This window comes from Patella vulgata, chromosome 8 (assembly GCF_932274485.2).
Source record: "Patella vulgata chromosome 8, xgPatVulg1.2, whole genome shotgun sequence".
Lineage (NCBI taxonomy): Eukaryota > Metazoa > Mollusca > Gastropoda > Patellidae > Patella > Patella vulgata.
Genome location: NC_065886.2, coordinates 32,396,660 through 32,419,179, shown reverse-complemented (window position 1 = coordinate 32,419,179; position 22,520 = coordinate 32,396,660). Strand labels below are relative to the sequence as shown.

Sequence of the window (22,520 nt, the reverse complement as noted above, 5' to 3'; positions counted from 1 at the left end):
AATGTATAGTTGTTTGGATGGTACAAAATACTGAGCTTTTGTGTACACATAGGCGAGCACGTAAAAGAATTTACACATTGGCGTGCAGTTGGAATTTGATATAAAAGTAGGCAAACTTTCCCTCATTGCACTTTATTTGGCGGATGCCGATCTTTTATTATCCCAGTCAGTCAGTAGGATGTTAAACCCCATTACATTTCATTTTGTTAACACCTAGAATTGACACAATTGGAATTCAATATAAAAGTTGTGCTGCTGTCCAGACAAAATTTCCCTCATAGCACATGTAACAGGGCATATATATACCTGTCTTCATTAGCCCAGTCGATGGAGAAAAGTGGGACGTTATTAAGCCCCATTTCTTTTCATTTCCTAAGTTAAATGTTCATTTAATTTCATTTTGAACATGTGATGGTTGAAGGTACATGTTTTGACAAATATGACGAAGAAGTTTAATAGAATTTTTTTATATTACAGAAATCGATACTAAAGCAGAAACATGGTATTCTATATTTCCTATTGAAAATGAAGATTTAGTTTATGGGAATTGGGAAGATAACATTATCTGGGACCCAGAGGTAAGAGCTATAGTAGTGGGTGGTGGGATAGTATTACAAAGGGTTGGAGTGGGGATTACACTTAAAGCTTATTATTACAGTCAGATAATTTTGAAATTTGAATATTATTCACCATATCTTGATGTCCGATTGGGCATATTCCTGGTTGGACGTTTGGAAATTAATCTAGGACATGTCCGCCATATATGGGCGAAGTCGCATCCATGGTTTAAGGTCCTACTGTTCAGTACCACCCCAGCTAATGAGGACAGACATATGCCATGAAGTGTGTTATGTCACGGTTCTTTACACCTATAGCAACAAGTACATACATGGAGCTTCTAGGGTTTGTCTCTATCCCATCGACTAGTCGCTTTTCTTTACCATGTGTTGAATTGGGGTTAATCTCAATATTGTGTCAGTATATATTAAAAAGGGACAAAGTATAATCGTTCGGATTGGACGAAAAACTGAGGTCCTATGTACACATTTTTGTGCTCGTAAAAGAACCCTTGACAATTGGAATTCGAAATAAGAGTAGGGGGGAATTCTGCTGTCCAGGCAAAATTTCCCTCATAGCACACTGCACCGCGTATGCCTGTCGTCATTAGTCTAGTTGGAGTAGGACATTAAACCCCATTTCATTTCATTTCATTTAAATACATGTAATTGTTATAATATAGATTGTATGCCTAATCCACAGGGACACACTGTGAGTTAGTGAGTAAGACGTTGGCTCGTTAACCAGGAGATCCTGTGTTTGATCCTGGTGTTGGCCGAGAAAGTTGATCAGGAATTTTCGGTATGGTCCCCTCATGTCAATTGTGTGGGATGGTGGCTTGAAAATCATGGCCCTGTGCACATGTTGGCATGCACGTAAAAGAACCCTTGATAGTTGGAATTCAAAATAAGAGTAGGTTGTAGTGCTGCTGCTTGGGCAAGATTTCCCTCATAGCACACTGTTCACTGAATGTCTGTCTTCATTTGCTCAGTCAGCAGAAGTAGGACGTTAAACCCCATTTCATTTCCTAGTTCTCCTGTATTAATGTTACTGTATTAATTATTATAGAATATGGATCGTATACAGAGTCCACCTGTATTAACATTGGATCCTAACGATGAAAATATTATATTGTCAATACCTGAAGACAGAGATCCTAATCAACCTGATGAACCCGCTAAAAAAGAAAAGGTTAGTTTTTTTTTTATTGCAATGGCAAAATTTATATAATTTAAATATGAAATTGAAAAATGACTTCTTAAAAGGATACAAACTCTTTAATTTGGGTATGGAAAGAATGTGATGCTTTCATTAGATTTGATATGCCTTAGTGATTTGTTTTGTAATGTGGACATCTTTAGATCAAACTGTCTAAGACTGTGCAATTAAATATATTATTGATTTCTGACATCAGAATCTAAGATATTGCTTGGTAAAGCAGGAATTATATGTATAATATTATTGTTTGATATCAGGAATTAAAGAAGTCTAAGATATTGCTGGGTAAAGCAGGAATCATAAAAGAAGAAGATGAAGATAAAGATGAGGTAAGTGTCGTAAATATTTGGTAAAATTAAGTTGCTGGGATTGTGGCCTTCTCTTAATTGTTTACGCATATACATTTAACATCCAAACAGGAACTGTGACCGCAATACAAGTATTCTCTTATTTATGTCCAAACACTGGACGTTAAGTGAAACCATGGCAGTTAGCTTCTATAGATAAACCAGTTTTTTTCAATTTTTTACATCCAGATTCCAGATGTCACTAGAATCCAATGTAGGTGCTCACTCTGTGGTCAAACGGTTAAAAAAATATTTAGCCAAATCTTCAAACATTATCTATGATACATGTGAAGAGAAACACCATTCTAGCTACCAGTATTCTAGAAACATGTTTTATATAAAGTACTACTGTTTATTTACAGGATGAGTTATCTGTTCAGACTAAAGATCCGTTCAATCTATCTAATGATGAATATTATAATCCTAAAATAATGGACAATGCTTTACGTTCGAATATTGGTGGTGTTCTAATACAGGTAATTATATACTGTCTTATATTATATACTAGGGCCTAGTGTCTGCTCATTTGGAGGGACAAAAAACCAAGTTTGCATTCACGTAGATGTACCCTTGAGAGTTAAATTTAATATAAGAGTGTGTCGTAGCTGCTGTCCAGGCAAAATTTCCCTAATAGCACACTTGATAAAATATGCCCGACTTCATTAGCACGGTTAGAGTAGAAAATAAGGATGTTAAATTTTATTTCTTTTATTATAACTTGTTTAAATTAGCAACACTACAAGCCTTTTACTTTATGTCTGTAGTTGAACAGAAATCTCTCCTTTTCTTATTTTTTAAAAAATATATCAAAACAATTAAAACATATTATATGGCACAATTTTCAAACATGATCATATAATAATAATGAATTTATATAGCACCTCTCATCTAGAACTGTTCTACTCGATATAGTATACATTCTTAATGTGTTCAATTACTAAATGTCATTCAATTATTATATTGTAAAATCTGTTGTGTAGTAATAATGTTTTTGTTTTTTAGCATTCAACACCAGCGGTAGAACTGAGGCAGCCATATTTCCCTACGCATATGAGTGCAGTTAAACTACGTCAATTCCATCGTCTACATTTGAAGAAATATTCCCATGGTGCAATGGCTGAAGGTGGCATACGACCAGTACTACCTCTACTTAAACAAATTAAACGCAAAGCAAAGGTAAAACATACAACTTCAATTTTCTAATCACTGCTTGCATTCTCTTCTTGTTTTGACAAAGAGTAAGGTTGCCTATTCAACCTTGTGATTTTGCCATGGGTTCTCCGGTTTCCTTCACCTGCTAATGACCCTACACATAAGCGAATTATTGAAATAAAATTAAACCAAATGTTAGTCCCGTAATGACCTAGTTTGTGTCGAGTGGATGTTAAACCTCTCTGTCTGTCTGTCTGTCTCTGTCTCTCTCTCTTATATTTGTCTTCATTTGTCTTGGGTGGTGCCTTCAGGGCTAATAAGCAACAAGATCTTCGGATTGTACGATAAACTAATGTCCCAAAATGTACACATTGACGTGCACCACATAAAAATATCCATGACAATTAGAAATAAAATAAGAGAATAAGCAGAAATGCAAAATTGTCCAACTTTATTATTCCAGTAAAGCAGAAAAGTAAGGAGAGAGAGAGAAATGGGGTTTAACGTCCACTTTACTCAAACTAGGTTATTTCGGGACTAACAGACAAGTAGATGTTAAACCCCATTTCATTTCCTATCTCGCATTGCACACATAACCATATCAATAAACATTACCATATTTTAGTCTCAGATTTATTTAAACATTAAACCCCATTCTATTTATAGATGAGAGAACAGGAGAGATTAGCGTATGGTGGTGGTGAAATGTTCTTTATGAGAACACCTCAAGATCTTACGGCTATGGATGGGGAAATCATTCTCTGTGAATTTTCTGAAGAGTATCCACCATTGATGATGCAAGTTGGCATGGCAACCAAGATAAAGAACTACTACAAAAGGGTAATACCATATTTTAAATCTAAACATTAATCTTTTGGTTGAGTTATGCCACTCACTACGACAATAACCCTGTGTTAGAATCCAGGCCCCGGTTTCACAAAGCATTCTTAGACTTAAATTATGAATTTCGTCAACTTTCAATCACTGTTTATGAGAAATATCTTTGATCAAGAAACACCAAAATTTGCAAATAGTTTCTTATTTATGTATTTGATACATTAAAACAGCATAAGCTTTATAAAGGGCTGTGTTTTAGTTAGAATATGGTGAATAATTTTGAGTAAATTCTTAACTTAAGCCTGGTTATCATTTGTGAGTAGTGTGATGCACATGGAGCTGATAATGATTCTGTGATTTTGTTTAAGATAACTCTTGATTTAATTAAGTCCACATCAATTTTCAGTTTTTGTTCCTAACACTGCCTAGGTGGAAGCCAGTTATTTTAAATTGTACCATACTTAATTCTCTCTCTGTCTCTCTGTCTCTCTCTCTCTCTCTCTCTCTCTCTTTATATATTTATTGACAGTAATGTTCTCTTTCAGAAACCTGGTAAAGATTCCAATCCTCCTCAGTTTCCATATGGAGAACTAGCGTATGCTCATACATCCCCGTTCCTTGGAGCCATACAGCCAGGTGTATGTATACAGGCACTTGAAAATAACATGTTCCGCGCTCCGATATATGAACATAACTTTCCTTCTACAGATTTTCTAGTCATCAGAAACAGACAAAAGTAAGTATAAGGTCCATGTAAAATTACCTGTGGATTGGGAATGCCACTTTATAAAAAGGTCAGATAGTTAATAGACAAATTGAATTCTGTTGGTAGCAGGGATTGACAAATATACGTGCAAAATTCACCCAAGCATGGACCTGGATGAAAAAAAGTTAATCAATGTGCTCTGCCCACACTCTAAATTCCACTCTAGATTTTAGTAAACCGCCAACTACCGCAAATTTGTTTAAACCACCGAGGAAATTAACATAACAGATCCACTGCGAAATTAAATAAGTAATTTTCATGGGATATTTCCACATTTATGATTACAAACAGATAACAGAACAACTGGACCTCAAACATGAAAAACGGCCGTAAAAAATAGACAAATTTAGTATTAATTAAAATAAATAATTTCTAATCATATTCCTGATATATTTCCAAATACATGATTATCAAATAATGTTTGATATGGATTGTGTTTTTTTTGTGTAGTTTTTATATCCGTGAAGTAGATGGATTATATTGTGTTGGTCAGGAATGTCCTTTATATGAAGTACCTGGTCCTAATTCTAAAAGAGCCAATAATTTTGTTAGAGATTTCCTTCAGGTAAGTAATCTTATGTTGGACTTGGTCACTGTTTAATATACATGTAAATAAGAATATATTAAATAAATTATTCCTACCGATTGTAGAGGGCTGTCTGGAGTAAGCGGGACGACATTGACCTCTTTACTGAATAATTGGTATTATTACTTATTGGCGTTTAATTAAATTAGATTATCTTTAGGTACACGTAATTAAGGGTGATCCCTGGTTTGTCAGCATTAACTAAGCATTGTTATGCACATGTATATATTGTCCTGTCATATTTTAATAGAGAATAGAGAAGCCTAGTCGAAACGTCGCTCAGTAAAAAGCAGTAATTGTATTCCATAGAATTGTGACCTGTTTACTGAATATATTGATTTATTGATCATTTTGCAAGGAATAGGGTCTAGTCTTTTGGTTGGTATGAAAACCGAGATCCTGTGTACACATTGGCGTGCATGTAAAAGATCCCTTGACAATTAGAATTCAAAATAAGAGTAGTCCGCAGCGCCACTGTTCAGGCAAAATTTCTCTCATAGCACACTGTATGGCATAAGCCTATATTCATTAGTCCAAACCCCATTTCATTTCATTTCATAATTATTTTAAATATATGGAATTATTGTCTATTTCTATTACAGGTATTTATTTATCGATTATTTTGGAAAAGTCGAGATAATCCTAAACGAATTAAGATGGAGGATATAAAGAGAGCATATCCATCTCATTCAGAAAGTAGTATTAGAAAAAGATTAAAACTTTGTGCAGATTTTAAAAGAACAGGTAAATATGGCTATTTATTGTAATCAGTTGAATTTGGCATGGCATACGATGTTTCAGGAGAAGACACAGGCTGAAGCTAACCATCGGGGTTCACTAACCAGACACTCCCAGGTTCATATTCTGGTGTTGGTAGAGAAAAGTCCTTCACATTATAGTGTTGTATGCCTGGCAAAGAACAGCACCTAGTTCTTTGTATGGAGCAAAAATTTGATGTTACATATGGATTCTAACTGTTGTGTCTTGATTGAGAGGGGAGTTGTCTAGTCTTTGGATAGGACGAAAAACCGAAGTCCTGTGTACACATTGGTGTGCACGTAAAAGATTCTTTTGGCTGTTGGAATTTGATATTAGGGTAGGTCAAAATTTACCTCAGCATGCATGGTGTATGCCCGTCTTCATTAGCCCACTCGGAGAAGAGCAGTACGATGTTAAACCTTATTTCATTTCATTTATTTATTTAGGTATGGATAGCAATTGGTGGGTTATAAAACCAGACTTCAGATTACCAACAGAAGAAGAAATCCGAGCGATGGTATCACCTGAACAATGTTGTTCTTATTATAGTTTGATAGCTGCTGAACAAAGGTTAAAGGTACGATAGACTGAGTTAAATTTTGTCTTTGTCGATTGTTATCTAGTAAATATTTACCATATTCCATGTTGTTATTCAAAATAAAAATCCTAAGGGCATTCGCTGTGGAGTATTTTCCCCTTGTTTCTCATAGCACACTGTATGGCCGTCTGTATTAGCCGATGCAGAAAAGTAGGATGTTAAACCCCATTTCATTCCATTTCGATGCCAGTTAAAACTAATATGATTTAACATGCATTATGTAAGAGCTAAATCTGCCTGTTGCAAGTCTTTCTTTGGACCTTAAATGTTATATAAAATATTAATTAGACATTTATTAACATGACAAGACCACAAGCAACTCGCAATGCCATCGGATGGCTCCGATTTTAAGTAGATTAGAATGGTTTGGCCATTTAATGATTTAATTTCAAAACGGAGAAGCGAGGCTATGTCCCGAATGACAAGTTCGGTGGTAACGATCAAGTAATTTGAATGAAATTTTGCATTATCTATTTTTCAAATATTATAGCAAGAATGACCAGCTCTTTATGTAAATCTTACATAATGCCCCTTTAACCTAATATAATATAATTTGTTTCTGGTAGGCAATGTTTTAATGCATCTATTCAATGAAATCAACTAGGACGATAAACCTTTTGTTAAACCCTAGTGTGTTAAAGCTAATTCTGTATGTGTTTGTTTGTATTATAGGATGCAGGTTATGGAGAAAAGTCAATGTTTGCACCAGAAGAAGATAACGAGGAGGAAACTCAGATGAAAATAGATGATGAGGTAAAATTATTTTAAATAATTCAAGCATTAACCCTTTAGCACTTAGACCCCCAGAAACTGCACTAAAATAGAGTTCCTTAAATCTCCCTAAACCAATCCTAAATAAAGATCGTTAAATCACCCTAAACTGGCCCTAAATAGAGCTTCTTAGATCACCTTAAACCTGCCCTAAATAGAGCTCCTTAAATTGCCCTAAATAGAGCTTAGATTGCCCTAAATAGAGCTTAGATTGCCCTAAACCGGTCTTACATAGATCTCCTACCCTAAACCGGCCCTAAATAGAGCTCCTTAAATCAAGTAAGTGCAGGGGGACCGCACCACACACATACAATTAGACAAGACAAACCTATGGACAGGATACAATATACAGACACCACAAAAAACAAATGCACATTTGATATTAATGTGTAGTTTTTTGTTATAGATCAGAACAGCTCCATGGAATACAACCCGAGCCTATATATCGGCCGTAAAAGGTAAATGTCTGCTCAAGTTATCCGGGGTAGCTGATCCGACAGGCTGCGGAGAAGGATTCTCATATGTTAAAGTGCCCAATAAACCCCAGCCTAAAGAAGCCGAAGCCAGGGACACTCCCGTTAAAAGAACGGTCACAGGTACAGATGCTGATTTAAGACGTCTGAATTTGAAGGATGCCAAAAATATGTTACGCAAGTTCGGACTGGCTGAAAGTGATGTAAGTATTATATGTGGTGCGCATAATTTATGAGTTAAATGGTGTGTGGGGTGTACATGACAATCCACATTTTTAAAAGAGATTTTTAAATCTCATTGGCTCTCCTGTCATTTTTTTCCCCTTTCTGAATGATCAGACTTCATCTAGTGGGTCCATCTCAGGTGGGAATTTCGAAGTGAGAGACTAATCTAACGTGGGTTGAAGATAGATGACAATTAAAGATAATTTACCGATTCCATTTCCTCAGTTAAAGGTGCAATCAACTTTTTGCGTGACAGTATCCAAGGCTGATGTAAATAGCCATTCATAGGCTCCATCAAATGGTGTTTCACCTGGGTACAGGGAGCATCTATAGGGTACATTTATATAGTGCCCTAATCCTGATCCGTTGATGAGTTGGCTTTGCGTGCCAAGGGCACATTCTAAAAAGTTGGAACAAACTTTTTGCTTAGCATCAATATAAAGTTCATCTTCGTGCCAAGGTTAGGATTGATGACAGAGCAAAGTCAAATATATATATCTAAAATTTTAAAAGGATACCCAGAATCTTTATCAACTAGCTTGGTAAGTTTGCTGATATTGTTCATTTCAGGAAACTTTGGTTCTCCAGGTCCTGAACCAAGTCTATTCTCTGGTAAAACCTCGTCATGAATTGTCTCAAATTCCAGTAGATTTTGTGTTAGAGAATCTCTTTCCGAGAACTCGACAACATCGCTGAATAGACTTTGATCAAACCCAATTTAATTTTTATTTTTTCAGGATCTTGATCAATAAATAACCCACTTAATGCTTGTGTACGTGCTATGGGGTGTTTTGTTAAAATTTCAAAACTTCAATATTTGAAACTAAAAGTTTTTTCCTGAAATCAGAGAACAGAGAAATATAAATTGGTGTGCCCTTATATGAATTATTTCTGATGTGACATTTTTAGCTCAAGTTGAATTCGTGTTGGTTTTAGGTATTCCCCCAATTTTTCAAATAAATCCAGATCATTTAAAGGAAAGCCTTGACAGAAGGCACCTGTCACAATAATAATAATAATAATAATATTTTATTCGTATTCAGGTACAGTAAATTATAAATACATACATAAATTACAAAAGATATAATACAATATTATACAATCACAATAATGTAAAGATTATTCAATCAGTACATACATGGTGAATGTATATGTTATGACAGGCTGTGACAAGTGCCTTATGTCAAGGCTTGGCTGTATGGCAGAACATTTGGTGCAGAACAGTAGGACATTAACCTCATTTCATGTGAATATTATTTATATTACAGATGAAGATGATATCTCGATGTTATACCCTATTTCATGTGAATATTATATATATTTACAGATGAAGATGATATCACGATGTTACACCCTATTTCTGTGAAATTATTTATATCGAGGGTTTAGAACATAATTGTGATAAGTCAATATATCAAGCATTGTGACTTATCACAATTATGTTCTAAACTCTCGATATTACAGATGAAGATGATATCTCAATGTTACACCCTATTTCATGTGAATATTATTTATATTACAGATGAAGATGATATCTCAATGTTACACCCTATTTCATGTGAATATTATTTATATTACAGATAAAGAAATTATCGCGATGGGAGGTTATAGATGTTGTAAGAACGATGTCAACACAACAAGCTAAAGCTGGAGCTGAAGGTACGTGTATTTCTTCTACACTCCCTTGGGTGGTCAAATAGTTTTATGGGCTATATATCACAAGGTGGGGGATCACGTGGCATGCACGTAAAAGATCCCTTGGCAGTTGGAATTCGATATAAGAGTAGGCCGTAGTGCCACTGCCCTGGCAAAATTTCCCTCATAGCACACTGTATGGCATATGCCCGTCTTCATTAGCCCAGGTAAGGAGTAGAACAGTAGGACGTTAAACCCCATTTCATTTCATTTCATTTATATCACAAGGTCTACCATTGAGTCAAGTGACATGGTTTTATACATGACCATGAGTAGAGTCGCCTGTCCAACCTTTCTCTGGGTCCTCTCCACTGCTGGATACCCCAACACTCAAGAGAATTACTGAAATAAAATTATAAATTGAACCAGTACTCTAAATGAACTATTTTATATCAAGAGGAAATTCAACCCATCTCTCTCTCTCTCTCTCTCTCTCTCTATTGGGTGGGCCAAAAAAAATGTTACCCATTCTGATTGTACCCTGCTTTTTGAAAAAGAAACTTCATGCTTATGTGGCTTTTTTTCTGAAAAGAAATTATTAAAGTATTCACATTTAAAAAAGGAGTGTACAATCAGAATGGGTAACATTTTTTTGAGTCCACACAATTAGAGGTTACAATGGATAAAAAGCTAATGTATTAAGCTGTGTATGAATAAGTTGTAACTGTTTTTCAGCTGGTATGAGTAAGTTCGCTAGAGGTAACAGATTCTCTGTAGCTGAGCACATGGAAAGATATAAAGAAGAATGTCAAAGAATATTTGATTTACAAAACAGGTATTAGGTTATTCCGATACATATTAATATCTTTGGCAAATCTCTAAAATTATTAGGTCAGTCTTGACCTACTGGCAATTAATTTAACTGGCTTGAGAATTGACATGTCATTCAATTAACATGCCATAAAATTTGAATTTCAAAGGATTTAATTATAAAATACAAGTACATTTAAATTTAGTTTTTATTTGTAAAACCCTTTAAAGACATCTTAAAAATTGTCATATTCTCTCTGTACTCAGTATTAAATTGATTTTTCTGCTTGATAAATATGTCTGTTTTCTTAGCGATGATGATAATTTAGAATTGATTTGAAATTTTTATACATAATGATAATATTATTAATGTAAATTTATGATTGCACTCACTTCATCCCTATTACTTGTTCTAAGCACGTGCAAGATAATATCCAATCTTTTTATAGTTACATCGGTCAGACTTCAATAGCATCAACAGAATTTACAGAGTAAAAACCCTTAAACTAAAGATATACTAAAAAAATTTCATTTTCTTTGTAACTCTTTTTCTGCTTGCTCAAAAGATGACTTCTTAGCCCATTATGATAATTTAGTATTTATTGAAATGTTTATATATTTATTGTATAAAATTAATATTTATCAGAGTTCTAGCATCAACAGAAGTTTTATCAACCGATGATGAGTCCACATCTGGTGAAGATTCTGATTTTGAAGAAATGGGTAAAAATATTGAAAGTATGTTATCGAACAAGAAAACTAGTACTCAGGTAGGTACATTATTTTTATTTAATCTTTAAACTACCATCAACTCTGGAAATAAAGCACCTGTATATAGACATTATCAGGCACAGATTCAAGCTTTTGGCGGGCACTATTCCCGGTTTCACAAAGCATACTCAGGCTTAGTTAAGAATTTACTCAACTTTCAATCACTGTTCATGACAAATATCTTTGATCCAGAATCACAAAAATCTGCATGTAGTTTAATCTTATTAATACATTAAAACATCAAAAGTTTTATAAAGAGCTATATTTTAGTTAGAATAAGGTGAACAAGCCTGAGAATGTTTTGGGAAACTGGGGCCTGGTGTCTGGCACTGTTTTGTGTTATGTAAGATTTAGATAAAGAGCTGATTGTTCTTGCTATATAATATTTCAAAATTAGATAATAAAAAATGAATAGTGAAATGCAAAGTTAAAAATGGCTCCTTTCGTCAGGTTTCAGACAACGCATGCAATTAAATTTGTGTTACTTTTAATCCAAAAAAGACTAAATTAATAGTTAAGACTAAAAAGCTGTGTATAACTCTATTGTCAGGCATGGATGATGTTATGAATTTCAGATCTTTTTGGAATGGTCAGCTTTGAACGAAAATATATCGGGCATTGTCATGTGAATAAATGTCAAAATAATAATTTATATAATGATAACATTTGAAGTCATAAAAAAAGTTTGCATCATAATGCATTATTAAGTAGAGATGACGATTTCTGTCTATTAACAATATTTTGTTTTATAGAGATGTTGTTGCAGTCTGTCTATTAACAATATTTGCTTAATAGAGATGTTGTTGTCTGTCTGTTGATAATGTTATATTTTGTATTATAGTTAAGTAGAGATTTTGTTAATATTTTGTATATTATAGTTAAGTGGCGATGTTAGTCATCTGTCATATTTTGTATTATATAGTTAAGTAGAGAAAGAGAAGAGGCAGAAAGACGAGAGTTACGTCAGATGGTGATGGGAGGATTCGATCGTGATAAGGATAAAAATAAAAATGATAATAGAAAAAATGATGATGAAGATTCTATGCAAGGATTGGGTGGTGTGAGTATATTTTTTTGCATTAAACATTTTTTTTATTATAACTAAACCTCAATGCCCCACATGTACAGTTTTTTAGTTACTTTTTAGCACTGAGTGGGCTATCAAAGATGGGCATACAATCTTTTCAGCACCGACTGGGCTAATGAAGATGGGCATACAATCTTTTCAGCACTGACTGGGCTAATGAAGATGGGCATACAATCTTTTCAGCACTGACTGGGCTATTGAAGATGGGCATACAATCTTTTCAGTCAATGACAAAATAAATAAAAAAGTACATAATAGTGTAAATAAACCATGAAAAATTAGATATTATATGAAAAATTGAATCAGTGGCTTAAAGTGTATTAAAATTGTTATTCAATCATTAGTAGAGTTTGTTTATGAAGTTATTATACAATAATCTACATAATTATTTCATAAATTTTACAGGGTGGATTAAAGTTAAAGATAACACGAACATTTAAAGACGAAACAGGGAAGGAATATACAAGAACGGAAATAGTACGAAAACCTTTAGTTATAGAAACCTACGCTCGAATACGTCAGACTAAAGATCCAATGTTTATGTAAGTTGACTTACCATTTGCACAGGGATTGATGTTTAAAAAATGCATGGGCTCAAACAATAATCACTCTCTTGTTAAAGTTTAGAGGATTGAAAATATGATAAAAAAAAAAACAGATTGTGAGAATGTAATAATATTTTAACATTTCTATTTGAAGAAATTTAATAATTTGAAGAAATTTAACAATTTGAAGAAATTGAGTAATTTGAAGAAATTGAGTAATTTGAAGAAATTGAGTAATTTGAAGAAATTTAACAATTTGAAGAAATTTAACAATTTGAAGAAATTTAACAATTTATTAGATCATAAGGTCTGTCATTGTGTCAAGTGGAGTGGTGTTGATTGTAGTTTCCATCACTGTACCAAATGGAGGCCATAGTAGTTGACAAATAACTTATTATTGTGTATTTTAGAAAACAGTTTGCAGCTTTAGATGATCAACTGAAGGATGAAATGAGGAAAGAAAGAAGGAGGTAAGAACATTGTATCATTGTCACTCGGTTCTAAATATATTCTAAATATAGTATCTGATTATACAGTGTCCATTGTCAGGAGACGAAAAAGCATATTGATTTCAAAGAGTTTCTTTTAAATATTGCCAGAGTTATGGCCCTTGATTTCCAACAATTTCTGATAAGTAGAAAAGCTATATTCATGATATCACATGTTTTGTATACTTAACGTTAGCGTAGGACAGAACCAGAAACCAATCAAATTCTAATGATTTCTGTTATTTGACTGATCAAATGACTTAGCTGCTGTGGGAATATGTTTCTTAATTCTGTGGCATAGGTATATCTACCTATCTTTACAGGAGTAGGAGGTCTAATGGCTGTACCTGCTTTGTGTAGATTATAAGGCCTATTATATAGCCACAGATTCGATCCCAGAGCAAGTTTTCTAATCAACCAGTACCAAAGTTATTTTTGCTAGTTCTAAATTCAATTCCTGTATCTCATTTGATAGGATTTTTCTTTATGCCTCAATGATCTATATATTTGAAATTTCCAATATATAGATTTCATGAATTTGAATGTGAAGGCATAACTTCACGAACATAGCTAAAGGAACAGTCTTTGTCGATTTGAAAAACATATTTCAAGCATTTTATAGATTTGGGAAGAAATTGTAGACAGATGACAAAGATGTTGACGTTATCTACCATATTAAAACCCTGTGATTATTTTATAGGATACAAGAACAGTTACGTCGAATAAAACGTAATCAAGAGAAACCACAGATGCCTCAACCTCCACCTAAAAAAAAGAAAAAGAAAGAAAATCTGTCCCTCAAGGTAGAATGTATATATGTCAGTTCTTAGGCTTTGACAACTTTCATTGAGTCTTTGGTACTTCGTAGGAATGGTAGGACAGAGGCTTTTCAACTATATTTGGGGGGTTGAGTGGCCGAGTGCGCATTGAGCCAAGTGGCATGGTTTCGATTCTCCGCTTTTACATAACAAAGTGTAGGGTCGCCTGTCTAACCTTGTGGGTTTTCTCTGGGTCCTCCAGTTTCCTCCTACTGCTATAGAACCCTTAGTTCAAGCGAATTAATGGAATATAATTGAACCATATGTTAGTCTTGGAAATGACCCCTCTCTTTCTCTTTCTCTCTCTCACACACACACACATCAGGACTTTTCAATTTGACGGGCACCTTTGGCAGTTAAGAGTAGGTGGAAATGCCACTGCCCAGGCAAAATAACTGGATGATAAATGAACTAGTAATGCTTGCGAATATCTGACATGTTTGCTATCATGGCGTAATAATATAGGCCTAGGATTCATAGATGGTAATTAGAATGAGAGTTGTTTTCCCGTACCTGTAGCGAGAAAATGGAGGGTGACAGCCAGTCGCTCTCCTGGCCTTATTAATTGGTTCTATCATCTTGGGTTGTTCTGTTTGTTAATGAGAGGGCTAATTATATTTAGGACTCTGGAATATTTCTGGGTTCATCCTCATGTAGCCTATTTTCTATAAATACATACACATTGGCGTGCACGTAAAAGAACCCTTGACAGCTGCTGCATGATGTATGCTCATCTTCATTAGCCCATTTTATTTCATTTTATTTCATTTTATTTGAAAATGAAAGTAGAAAAAGGTATTTATAGAAACATGTTTAATTGTACAGATGAAATGTGGTGCATGTGGTGCTATGGGTCACATGAGAACGAATAAAGAATGTCCGATGTATAACAAGACAGGTGGTTCCACAGCACCGGTACAGGTTGCCATGACTGAAGAACAGGAAGAAGAAGAAGAGAAGAATTTACCGATTGCTGATCAGGAACTTATCAACGTAGAAGGAACCAAAATTAAACTCTCTAAAAATCTCCTGGTTCAGTAAGTGAAAGTTGAATCTCTACTGTCTGAACCGTCATAATTTTTAAATGAAATTCTTTGATTATGAACAAACTACTTAATTATTATTATTATAACCTTGTGTTTAAATTTACCTCTGGTTAGATAAAATCCATTGTTCAAAAGAATAAATTGTTCTCTCTTCAAATATTGAACTTATCTTCACACATTGAGAAATACCAATATGGAAGATAATAATTATGACACTCATCAGAATAGATCTTTTCGTAAAAGAGGGTGGCAGCAAGGCATGTCCATATGCGCCTAATCCACCAAAAGGTTGGGTTTGATTCATGATATTTAGGGGTGATAGCCGATAAATTTTGATGTTGATGTATTTCAGTGCTGAAAGTTTAAAGAGGAAATCTCTGTTATTAAAATTCCCCAAACAAAATGTAGAGAGCAAGAAGAAGAGAAGAATTGGAACAGTTATACATTGTGATTATCTAAAGGTATGGACCAACTTATTACCTTATATAAGTATTGTCCCCTTGATATTTTATTAATATTTATTTTTATTTTATTGATATTTATTTATATTTTATTGATATTTATTTATATTTTATTGATATTTATCTATATTTTATTGATATTTATTGTTATTTTATTCATTTATATTTATTGATATTTATTTAGATTTTATTTACATTTTATTTATACTTATTGATATTTATTGATATAGAAACCGAAACAGTCATCCAACAGAAGACGAACGGATCCATTAGTAACTTTATCAACTATATTTGAAAGTGTACTTAATGAACTTAGAGCTATACCCAATGTAAGTTTTCTAGTAATATTCAAAATCTTATCATGAAAAGAAATGTAACTAATGTAGTAAAATTAATGAAAAGAAATGTAACTAATGTAGTAAACTTTCTGTAAAGAAATGTAACTAATGTAGTAAACTTTATGTAAAGAAATGTAACTGATGTAGTAAAATTTATGAAAAGAAATGTAACTGATGTAGTAAAATTTATGAAGAGAAATGTAACTGATGTAGTAAAATTTATGAAAAGAAATGTTAGTAATCTAGTAAAATTGATGAAAGGACATGTAAGTAATCTATGATAGGATATTTAAGTAATCTAGTAAAATTTATGACAGGATATTTAAGTAATCTAGTAAATTTATGAAAAGAAATGTAAATAATCTAGTAAAATTTCAAACTTTATCAAGATAAGATTCTGCTGGATATTTCAAGTCTTGTTCGCAACCAGGCATAGTGGCTTAGTGCTTAAAATGGTGGCTCACTAACCAGGTGGTCTTGGGTTTGCTCCTAGTGTTGGCAGAGAAAGCTCCTTAGGCGTGGTTTCACCTTGTCAGTGGTGCAGGACAGAGCTTGAAAAGGAACAGTGTCTAGTCGTTTGGATAGCACAAAAAAATGAGGTCCCATGTACACATTGGCATGCATGTAAAAGAACCCCCGACAATTGGAATTCGAAATAAAAGTTAGCCGTATTGCCCCTGTCCTGAAAATTTCCCTCATATCAAACTGTATGGTGTATGCCCATCTTCAAGCCTAGTCAGTAGGACATAAAACCCATTTAATTCCTTTGAAGTCATACAATTGTCATCATATCATATCTTATTCACCACGTCACTATATGTGTTGCCTGTTCTATTTGTCAGTTTTCACATCTCATGAATATTAATATTCTATTTTCAAGACCCAACCATTTTTATTTCCTGTAAATCCAAAAGAAGTACCTGATTATTATCGTGTTGTGAGAAAACCCATGGATTTACAGTCAATTAGAGAGGTAATACTAATATCTATTATTTAGATCATTAACAATGTTTTACTGCTTATATATCCCATTTAAATCATTAAACATACATTATGTAGGATTTAGATAAAGAGCTGGTCATTCTTCCTATAATAGTTCAAAAAAGATAATGCAAAATGAATATATTGAAAATTTCATTCAAATTGCGTTATTCTGAGCGAAGATATTAGCCTTTGAAGGTTTGACAAGATGTGTGCACTGTACTGGTTGTTCAAAGCTTAGCCTCGCTTCACCATTTTAGAATCATTCTAATCTACTTAAAATCGGACGGTATAGAGAGTTGATTATGGTCTTATCTGATCTTATCATGTTAATAAATGTCTAATTAATAATTTATATAATATTTAAGGCCTAAAGAAAGAACTGCAATAGGCAGATTTAGCTCAGGAGCATAATGCCTGTTTAACAATGTTTTATTGCTTTTTATTACAGCTAATTATGTTTCTTTTGCCATATATTTTGAGACCTGAAGAAGCATTTTCATGTCAAAATTTGACGATCTATATTAAAAGTGAAAAACCTGATAACTTCCTCTGACTTTTAAAATATCTATTCCAATAGCCAATTAACATAGATAAATAAAAAAACTATTTTCAAGTTTCTAGGCATTTCAAATTTGATATTAAATGCACCATAATTACTTAATATGTGACCCGATGTTTATTATTGACCATATTATAATGATATGTTTATTTATATTTAAACAGAATGTGAGAAATAAGAAATATCGATCAAGAGAAGATTTTTTAGCTGATATAAATCAAATTGTAGAGAACAGTAAAATGTATAATGGTAAGTTTAAAACTAAACGGTCATGTTTAATATTCATTCGGTCTGCTGTCCTTGAGAGGGTGGCCGAATGGTGGCCAATCATATGGTCTGTCATTGAGTCAAGTGGTGTGGTTTTGAATCCCCACAAGAAGTAGGATTGCCAATCTAATCTAGTGGGTTTTCTCCAGGTTCTCTGATTTACTCCAATGGCTAACAACCCCTATGCACAAGCAATTTACTGAAAGGACCTAGTTTGTCTCGAGTGGACGTTAAACACATTTCCCCTTCCAGTAACACACAGGTCCTTCAAATAATAAAGTGACTCATAAATGAAATGTTTCCAATGATTAAAATCATTTAACTGTGTACGGCCAGAAAAGGATGTACCGGAAATTTTATTTTGTAAAAATAATTTGTAAGCTACTATCTGTAGCTTGGATGGTCAGAGGGACCTAATTATATGAGCAGCAGTATTGACTGACATTCAATTGAAGTCACAGTGACTCAGTGAGTAGGACATTGGCTTGCTCACTTTGATTTCTCGTGTTCGATCTCTTTCTTGACTGAGAAAGTTTATCAGGATTTTCTGGCATGGTTCCCCCTTGTCGGATGGGACTAGAAACCGAGGTCCTGTGTACACATTGGCAAGCACGTAGAAAATCGTTGAACTTGCAATTTGATATCCGAGCAGGCTGTAGTGCCGCTGTCCACTGAAGAACAGTATGATAATAAACCCCATTTCATTTCATTTCTACTTGTGTTGATTGTTTCAGGTCCAAGACATACGTTAACTGTGACATCACAGATGATGGTAGATCATGTGTTAAAAAGATACGCAGAGGTAAGTCTTGTTCTTAATATTTGAAAATCTGAGGCTTTATTTTAAATATTAGATGCAGTCTTTTCAGTGGCCAACAGCTGAAATTTGTACTCAGAATTTAACCCTCAGCTAATGAAATGGCGACAATATATTAAGGATGCAGATTTTAGCCCTCAAGCAAAGAAATGAAATGTGGTTTAACACCCTGCAGTTCTGCTGCAACTGGACTAATGAAGACGGGCATATGCCATACAGTGTGCTATGAGGGAAATGTTTCCCGGACAGCGTTGCCACAGACTACTCTTATATCAAATTCCATCTGCCAAGGGATCGTTTACGTGCGTGTCAATGTGTACAAGGGACTTTGGTTTTTCGTCTCATCCGAATGATTTTACGTACGCTGTCCCTTGCTGGGCCCTCGGTCCTGCACTACTGACAAGGAGGAACCTCGCCAAAAAATCCTGATGAACTTTCTCGGCCAAAGAAGGGATCAAACCAACGTCTTACTCACTTAGCCACTGTGACTCCCCACCAATGAAAAGACTTCAACCTTGTCAGTGGTGGGACGAAAAACCGAGGTCCTGTGAACAAATTGGTATGCGCATAATTAAGATTAAGCCGTATTGCAGCTGTCCAGGCAAAATTTCCCTTGTAGCACACTATATGGGTAAGCCCAGTCAGTGCAGAACAGTAGGACATTAAACTTCATTTCATTTCTCAAATGTCCATCTGGATTCTCCAGTTTACTCCCATAGCTAAAGACCTTACCTTAAAGCGAATTATTGAAATAAAATTGAACCATGTTAGTCCCGAAGTGACCTGGTTTGTGTTGAGTGGACGCTAAACCCCATATCTTTTTGTCTTATTTCTCATATGATGAACAGTAGGTTTAAAGGGACAATAACACTCTTGCTGGCTTGAAAGCTCCAGAAGATAAATAATAACTCTAAGTACTAGATGTTTAAGTGTCTTACCTGTTGTGTAAATTATCCATTACATCCTATTTTACTTGTCCAGAGGGTTCGAAAATATTTTTAAATCGAAGTTTCATTTGAAAAGGTTTACGTTAGACGTTTCAAACCATTATGTTGATTTTTCAAAATTTTTAAATAAGGCGTGTTAAGATGAAATTTGTATCATCAATTAATTGAAACATTCTAAAATAGTACAATTTGTTGACCAGAATAAAGATTGGGACATATTATTCAGTTACAACAAGATTGGTATTGAGCCTTTAACTAGAGTTAAACTCTTATATTTTACAGAAAGAACAGAAGTTGATGAGATTAGAGGCAGCCATCAACCCATTATTAGACGCGAACGACCAGAAAGCTTTATCTTATATCTTTACTCATATTGTAGACCAGATTAAAACAGTTGAAAATGTAAGTAGCAGTCTTCTCCATTCAGATAGTGCCAATATATCAGGTGCAAATACTCCAACATTGCAGGTGTATATGCTCCAAGATATCAGGTGTATATGCTCCAACATTTCAGGTGCAAATACTCCAACATATCAGGTGTATATGCTCCAACATTTCAGGTGCAAATACTCCAACATGTCAGGTGCAAATACTGTAAAATTTCAAAAACAAATATGCCACCATTTTAGTTCCAGATACAAATTTCAACATTTTGTGTCCAATGGTATGATATTTTTTATATGATACCCTAACTTTTCTATGTTTTGAGTAAAATACACCGACGTCTATTATTCTATGTAATACAGCCGCAGTGTAACGACCTTAGATTCTGTGTTTGATCGATGGATCGGTAGATTTGTTTCTTATTCGCAGAACCTGGGTATCGTTTAATAAATGACCCAATTGAATATTAATTTGGTCAGGAAATTTAACACTTGTAAATTGAACACATGATTAAACGAAACCCAGTTTACAGTGTTGGTTGATATATGTGAAACTGGGGCAAATTCATCCTTGATATCCACAGTGGCATTGTTCCGTTCTACTACACTAAGCCCTGATCGTCGGTTGATTCTTCGAACCAATCAAAAAACAATTTACATACAAGTCTTAACGTCATTGTTTACGTTCACCACAATAATCATAGTTGCAATTAAATACGAGTTACTTTCCTTTCCCTGCTCGTTTGGTTGATAAAAATAGCAGAAGTATCAAGGGCAGATAAATGATTATGTATAGTTGAGTAGAATGGAACGATACCACTGGGGATACCTCAGCAAGGATAGGGCAAATTAAACAAAAAGATTAACTGTATTTGATCTTATGTGATCTTGTATTGTATATTTTTACATTTGACTAAAACCAATAGTTAAATATATAATCATAAAATACAAAGATAAACAGTTCACATTTATTTGTATTTCAGTCTTGGCCATTCCAACACCCGGTCAACAAGAAACAGATTAAAGATTATTATGAAATCGTCAAGAACCCAATGGATTTCGCAACCTTAGCAAAGGTAAGAATACAATAATCAATTCCTTAAAGTGACCCATAATTCAGCCCAATAACAGTCCAATGAGTCCCAAAAACTAAGCTTTTGTGAGTAGAATCGTGAGTCCAGACTCAGTTCTGTCATTCCTGATAATGGAAATATTGTGAGTAGAATCGTGATGTAATTAAACACAGCCAATATTTTTCAGCAGTCATGAATGGTTGATATATTCTTTTATTCAGTCGGCACATGCACTGTAGCCAATTAAAGCATTTTCAGATTCGGATGATGCATGCACTGTAGCTCGAAATTCCTCTTTTCGCCCAATTGACACTATTTATGGAATTGAGAGAACTTTGATTCCAGTGCGTTCAGTTGAATATCCCCCTAGAAATACGATTAAATATTCATTAAACGTGTGATATCAAATGGATATAACTACTACTGTGTTATTTAAGAATTTGTAAACGTGATAATATGTTAAAAATTGTTGTTGTTAAATAACAGAGAAGTAGTTATATCTATATATGTCTTGTGTTATTTGTTACGATTACAATAGATAAGAAAACAAACTTAATATAGAACCGTGTTGGTGTTCTGCAGTGGCGGCGCATGCCCCCCTAAATCTGGTCTGCCCTCTATTTGCCCCCCCCCCCCCAATAATTTTAGAAAATAAAAAAAAGTATTTGTGATACGTTTCGGTAATCAATGCCTTCTACAGTGAATAAATCCCACATCCCCACTCAGTCATAAACTTGCATGTTATAGAGCATTTAGACCGTCTATTTTTTAAAACTTTCTTGGGGAGGTCCCCAATGGACTCGCTACTTTGTTGCTCACAAGGGGAATTCGTTGAGGTTCGCAATTCAGTTCATTTGACATTATTGTTCTCTGGTCGGATAAACTAGTGATCAGACGAAGGACGGTATCTGGTTAGATCTATTTATCTTGACGATCGGTGCCTGACTGAATACTGTCAGACAGCATTTCCAGCAGTCTATTTTTCAAAATTTTCTGTAAGGACTCCCTACTTTGACGCTCGTGAGTGGGCTTCGTCAAGATTCGCAAGTTTGTTTGTTTGACACTTTACCTCAACGATCAGTGCCTGAAGTACTGCCAGGCTGCATTTCCGGCAACCTGTTTTTCAAAATTTTCTCTTGTGCCTTTGCCCCCTTAACCTTGGACTTTGCCCCCTTGACCTTGGACTTTGCCCCCTTGACCT

The 22,520-nt window shown here is 34.3% G+C and overlaps 1 protein-coding gene across 3 annotated transcripts in view; it reads left to right on the top strand.

Moving 5' to 3' along the window:
- The window catches only part of LOC126829729 (transcription initiation factor TFIID subunit 1), a 51,307-nt gene that overhangs the window by 9,219 nt on the left and 19,568 nt on the right, over positions 1-22,520 (top strand). For 2 of the 3 annotated variants that reach the window (XM_056102783.1, XM_056102780.1), the window contains exons 10-36: positions 478-578; positions 1,627-1,749; positions 2,034-2,105; positions 2,486-2,599; positions 3,126-3,299; positions 3,942-4,115; positions 4,658-4,848; positions 5,329-5,443; positions 6,067-6,208; positions 6,670-6,800; positions 7,494-7,574; positions 7,999-8,268; positions 9,871-9,949; positions 10,661-10,760; positions 11,382-11,505; positions 12,429-12,566; positions 12,999-13,135; positions 13,549-13,608; positions 14,327-14,432; positions 15,270-15,481; positions 15,843-15,951; positions 16,182-16,280; positions 17,170-17,262; positions 17,997-18,081; positions 18,834-18,901; positions 20,146-20,265; positions 21,230-21,322. In XM_056102783.1, the coding sequence (XP_055958758.1) occupies positions 478-578; positions 1,627-1,749; positions 2,034-2,105; positions 2,486-2,599; positions 3,126-3,299; positions 3,942-4,115; positions 4,658-4,848; positions 5,329-5,443; positions 6,067-6,208; positions 6,670-6,800; positions 7,494-7,574; positions 7,999-8,268; positions 9,871-9,949; positions 10,661-10,760; positions 11,382-11,505; positions 12,429-12,566; positions 12,999-13,135; positions 13,549-13,608; positions 14,327-14,432; positions 15,270-15,481; positions 15,843-15,951; positions 16,182-16,280; positions 17,170-17,262; positions 17,997-18,081; positions 18,834-18,901; positions 20,146-20,265; positions 21,230-21,322 (3,311 nt within the window). The remainder of the gene's footprint in view (positions 1-477; positions 579-1,626; positions 1,750-2,033; positions 2,106-2,485; positions 2,600-3,125; positions 3,300-3,941; positions 4,116-4,657; positions 4,849-5,328; positions 5,444-6,066; positions 6,209-6,669; positions 6,801-7,493; positions 7,575-7,998; positions 8,269-9,870; positions 9,950-10,660; positions 10,761-11,381; positions 11,506-12,428; positions 12,567-12,998; positions 13,136-13,548; positions 13,609-14,326; positions 14,433-15,269; positions 15,482-15,842; positions 15,952-16,181; positions 16,281-17,169; positions 17,263-17,996; positions 18,082-18,833; positions 18,902-20,145; positions 20,266-21,229; positions 21,323-22,520) is intronic. The other variant, XM_056102781.1, reaches the window with a different exon arrangement.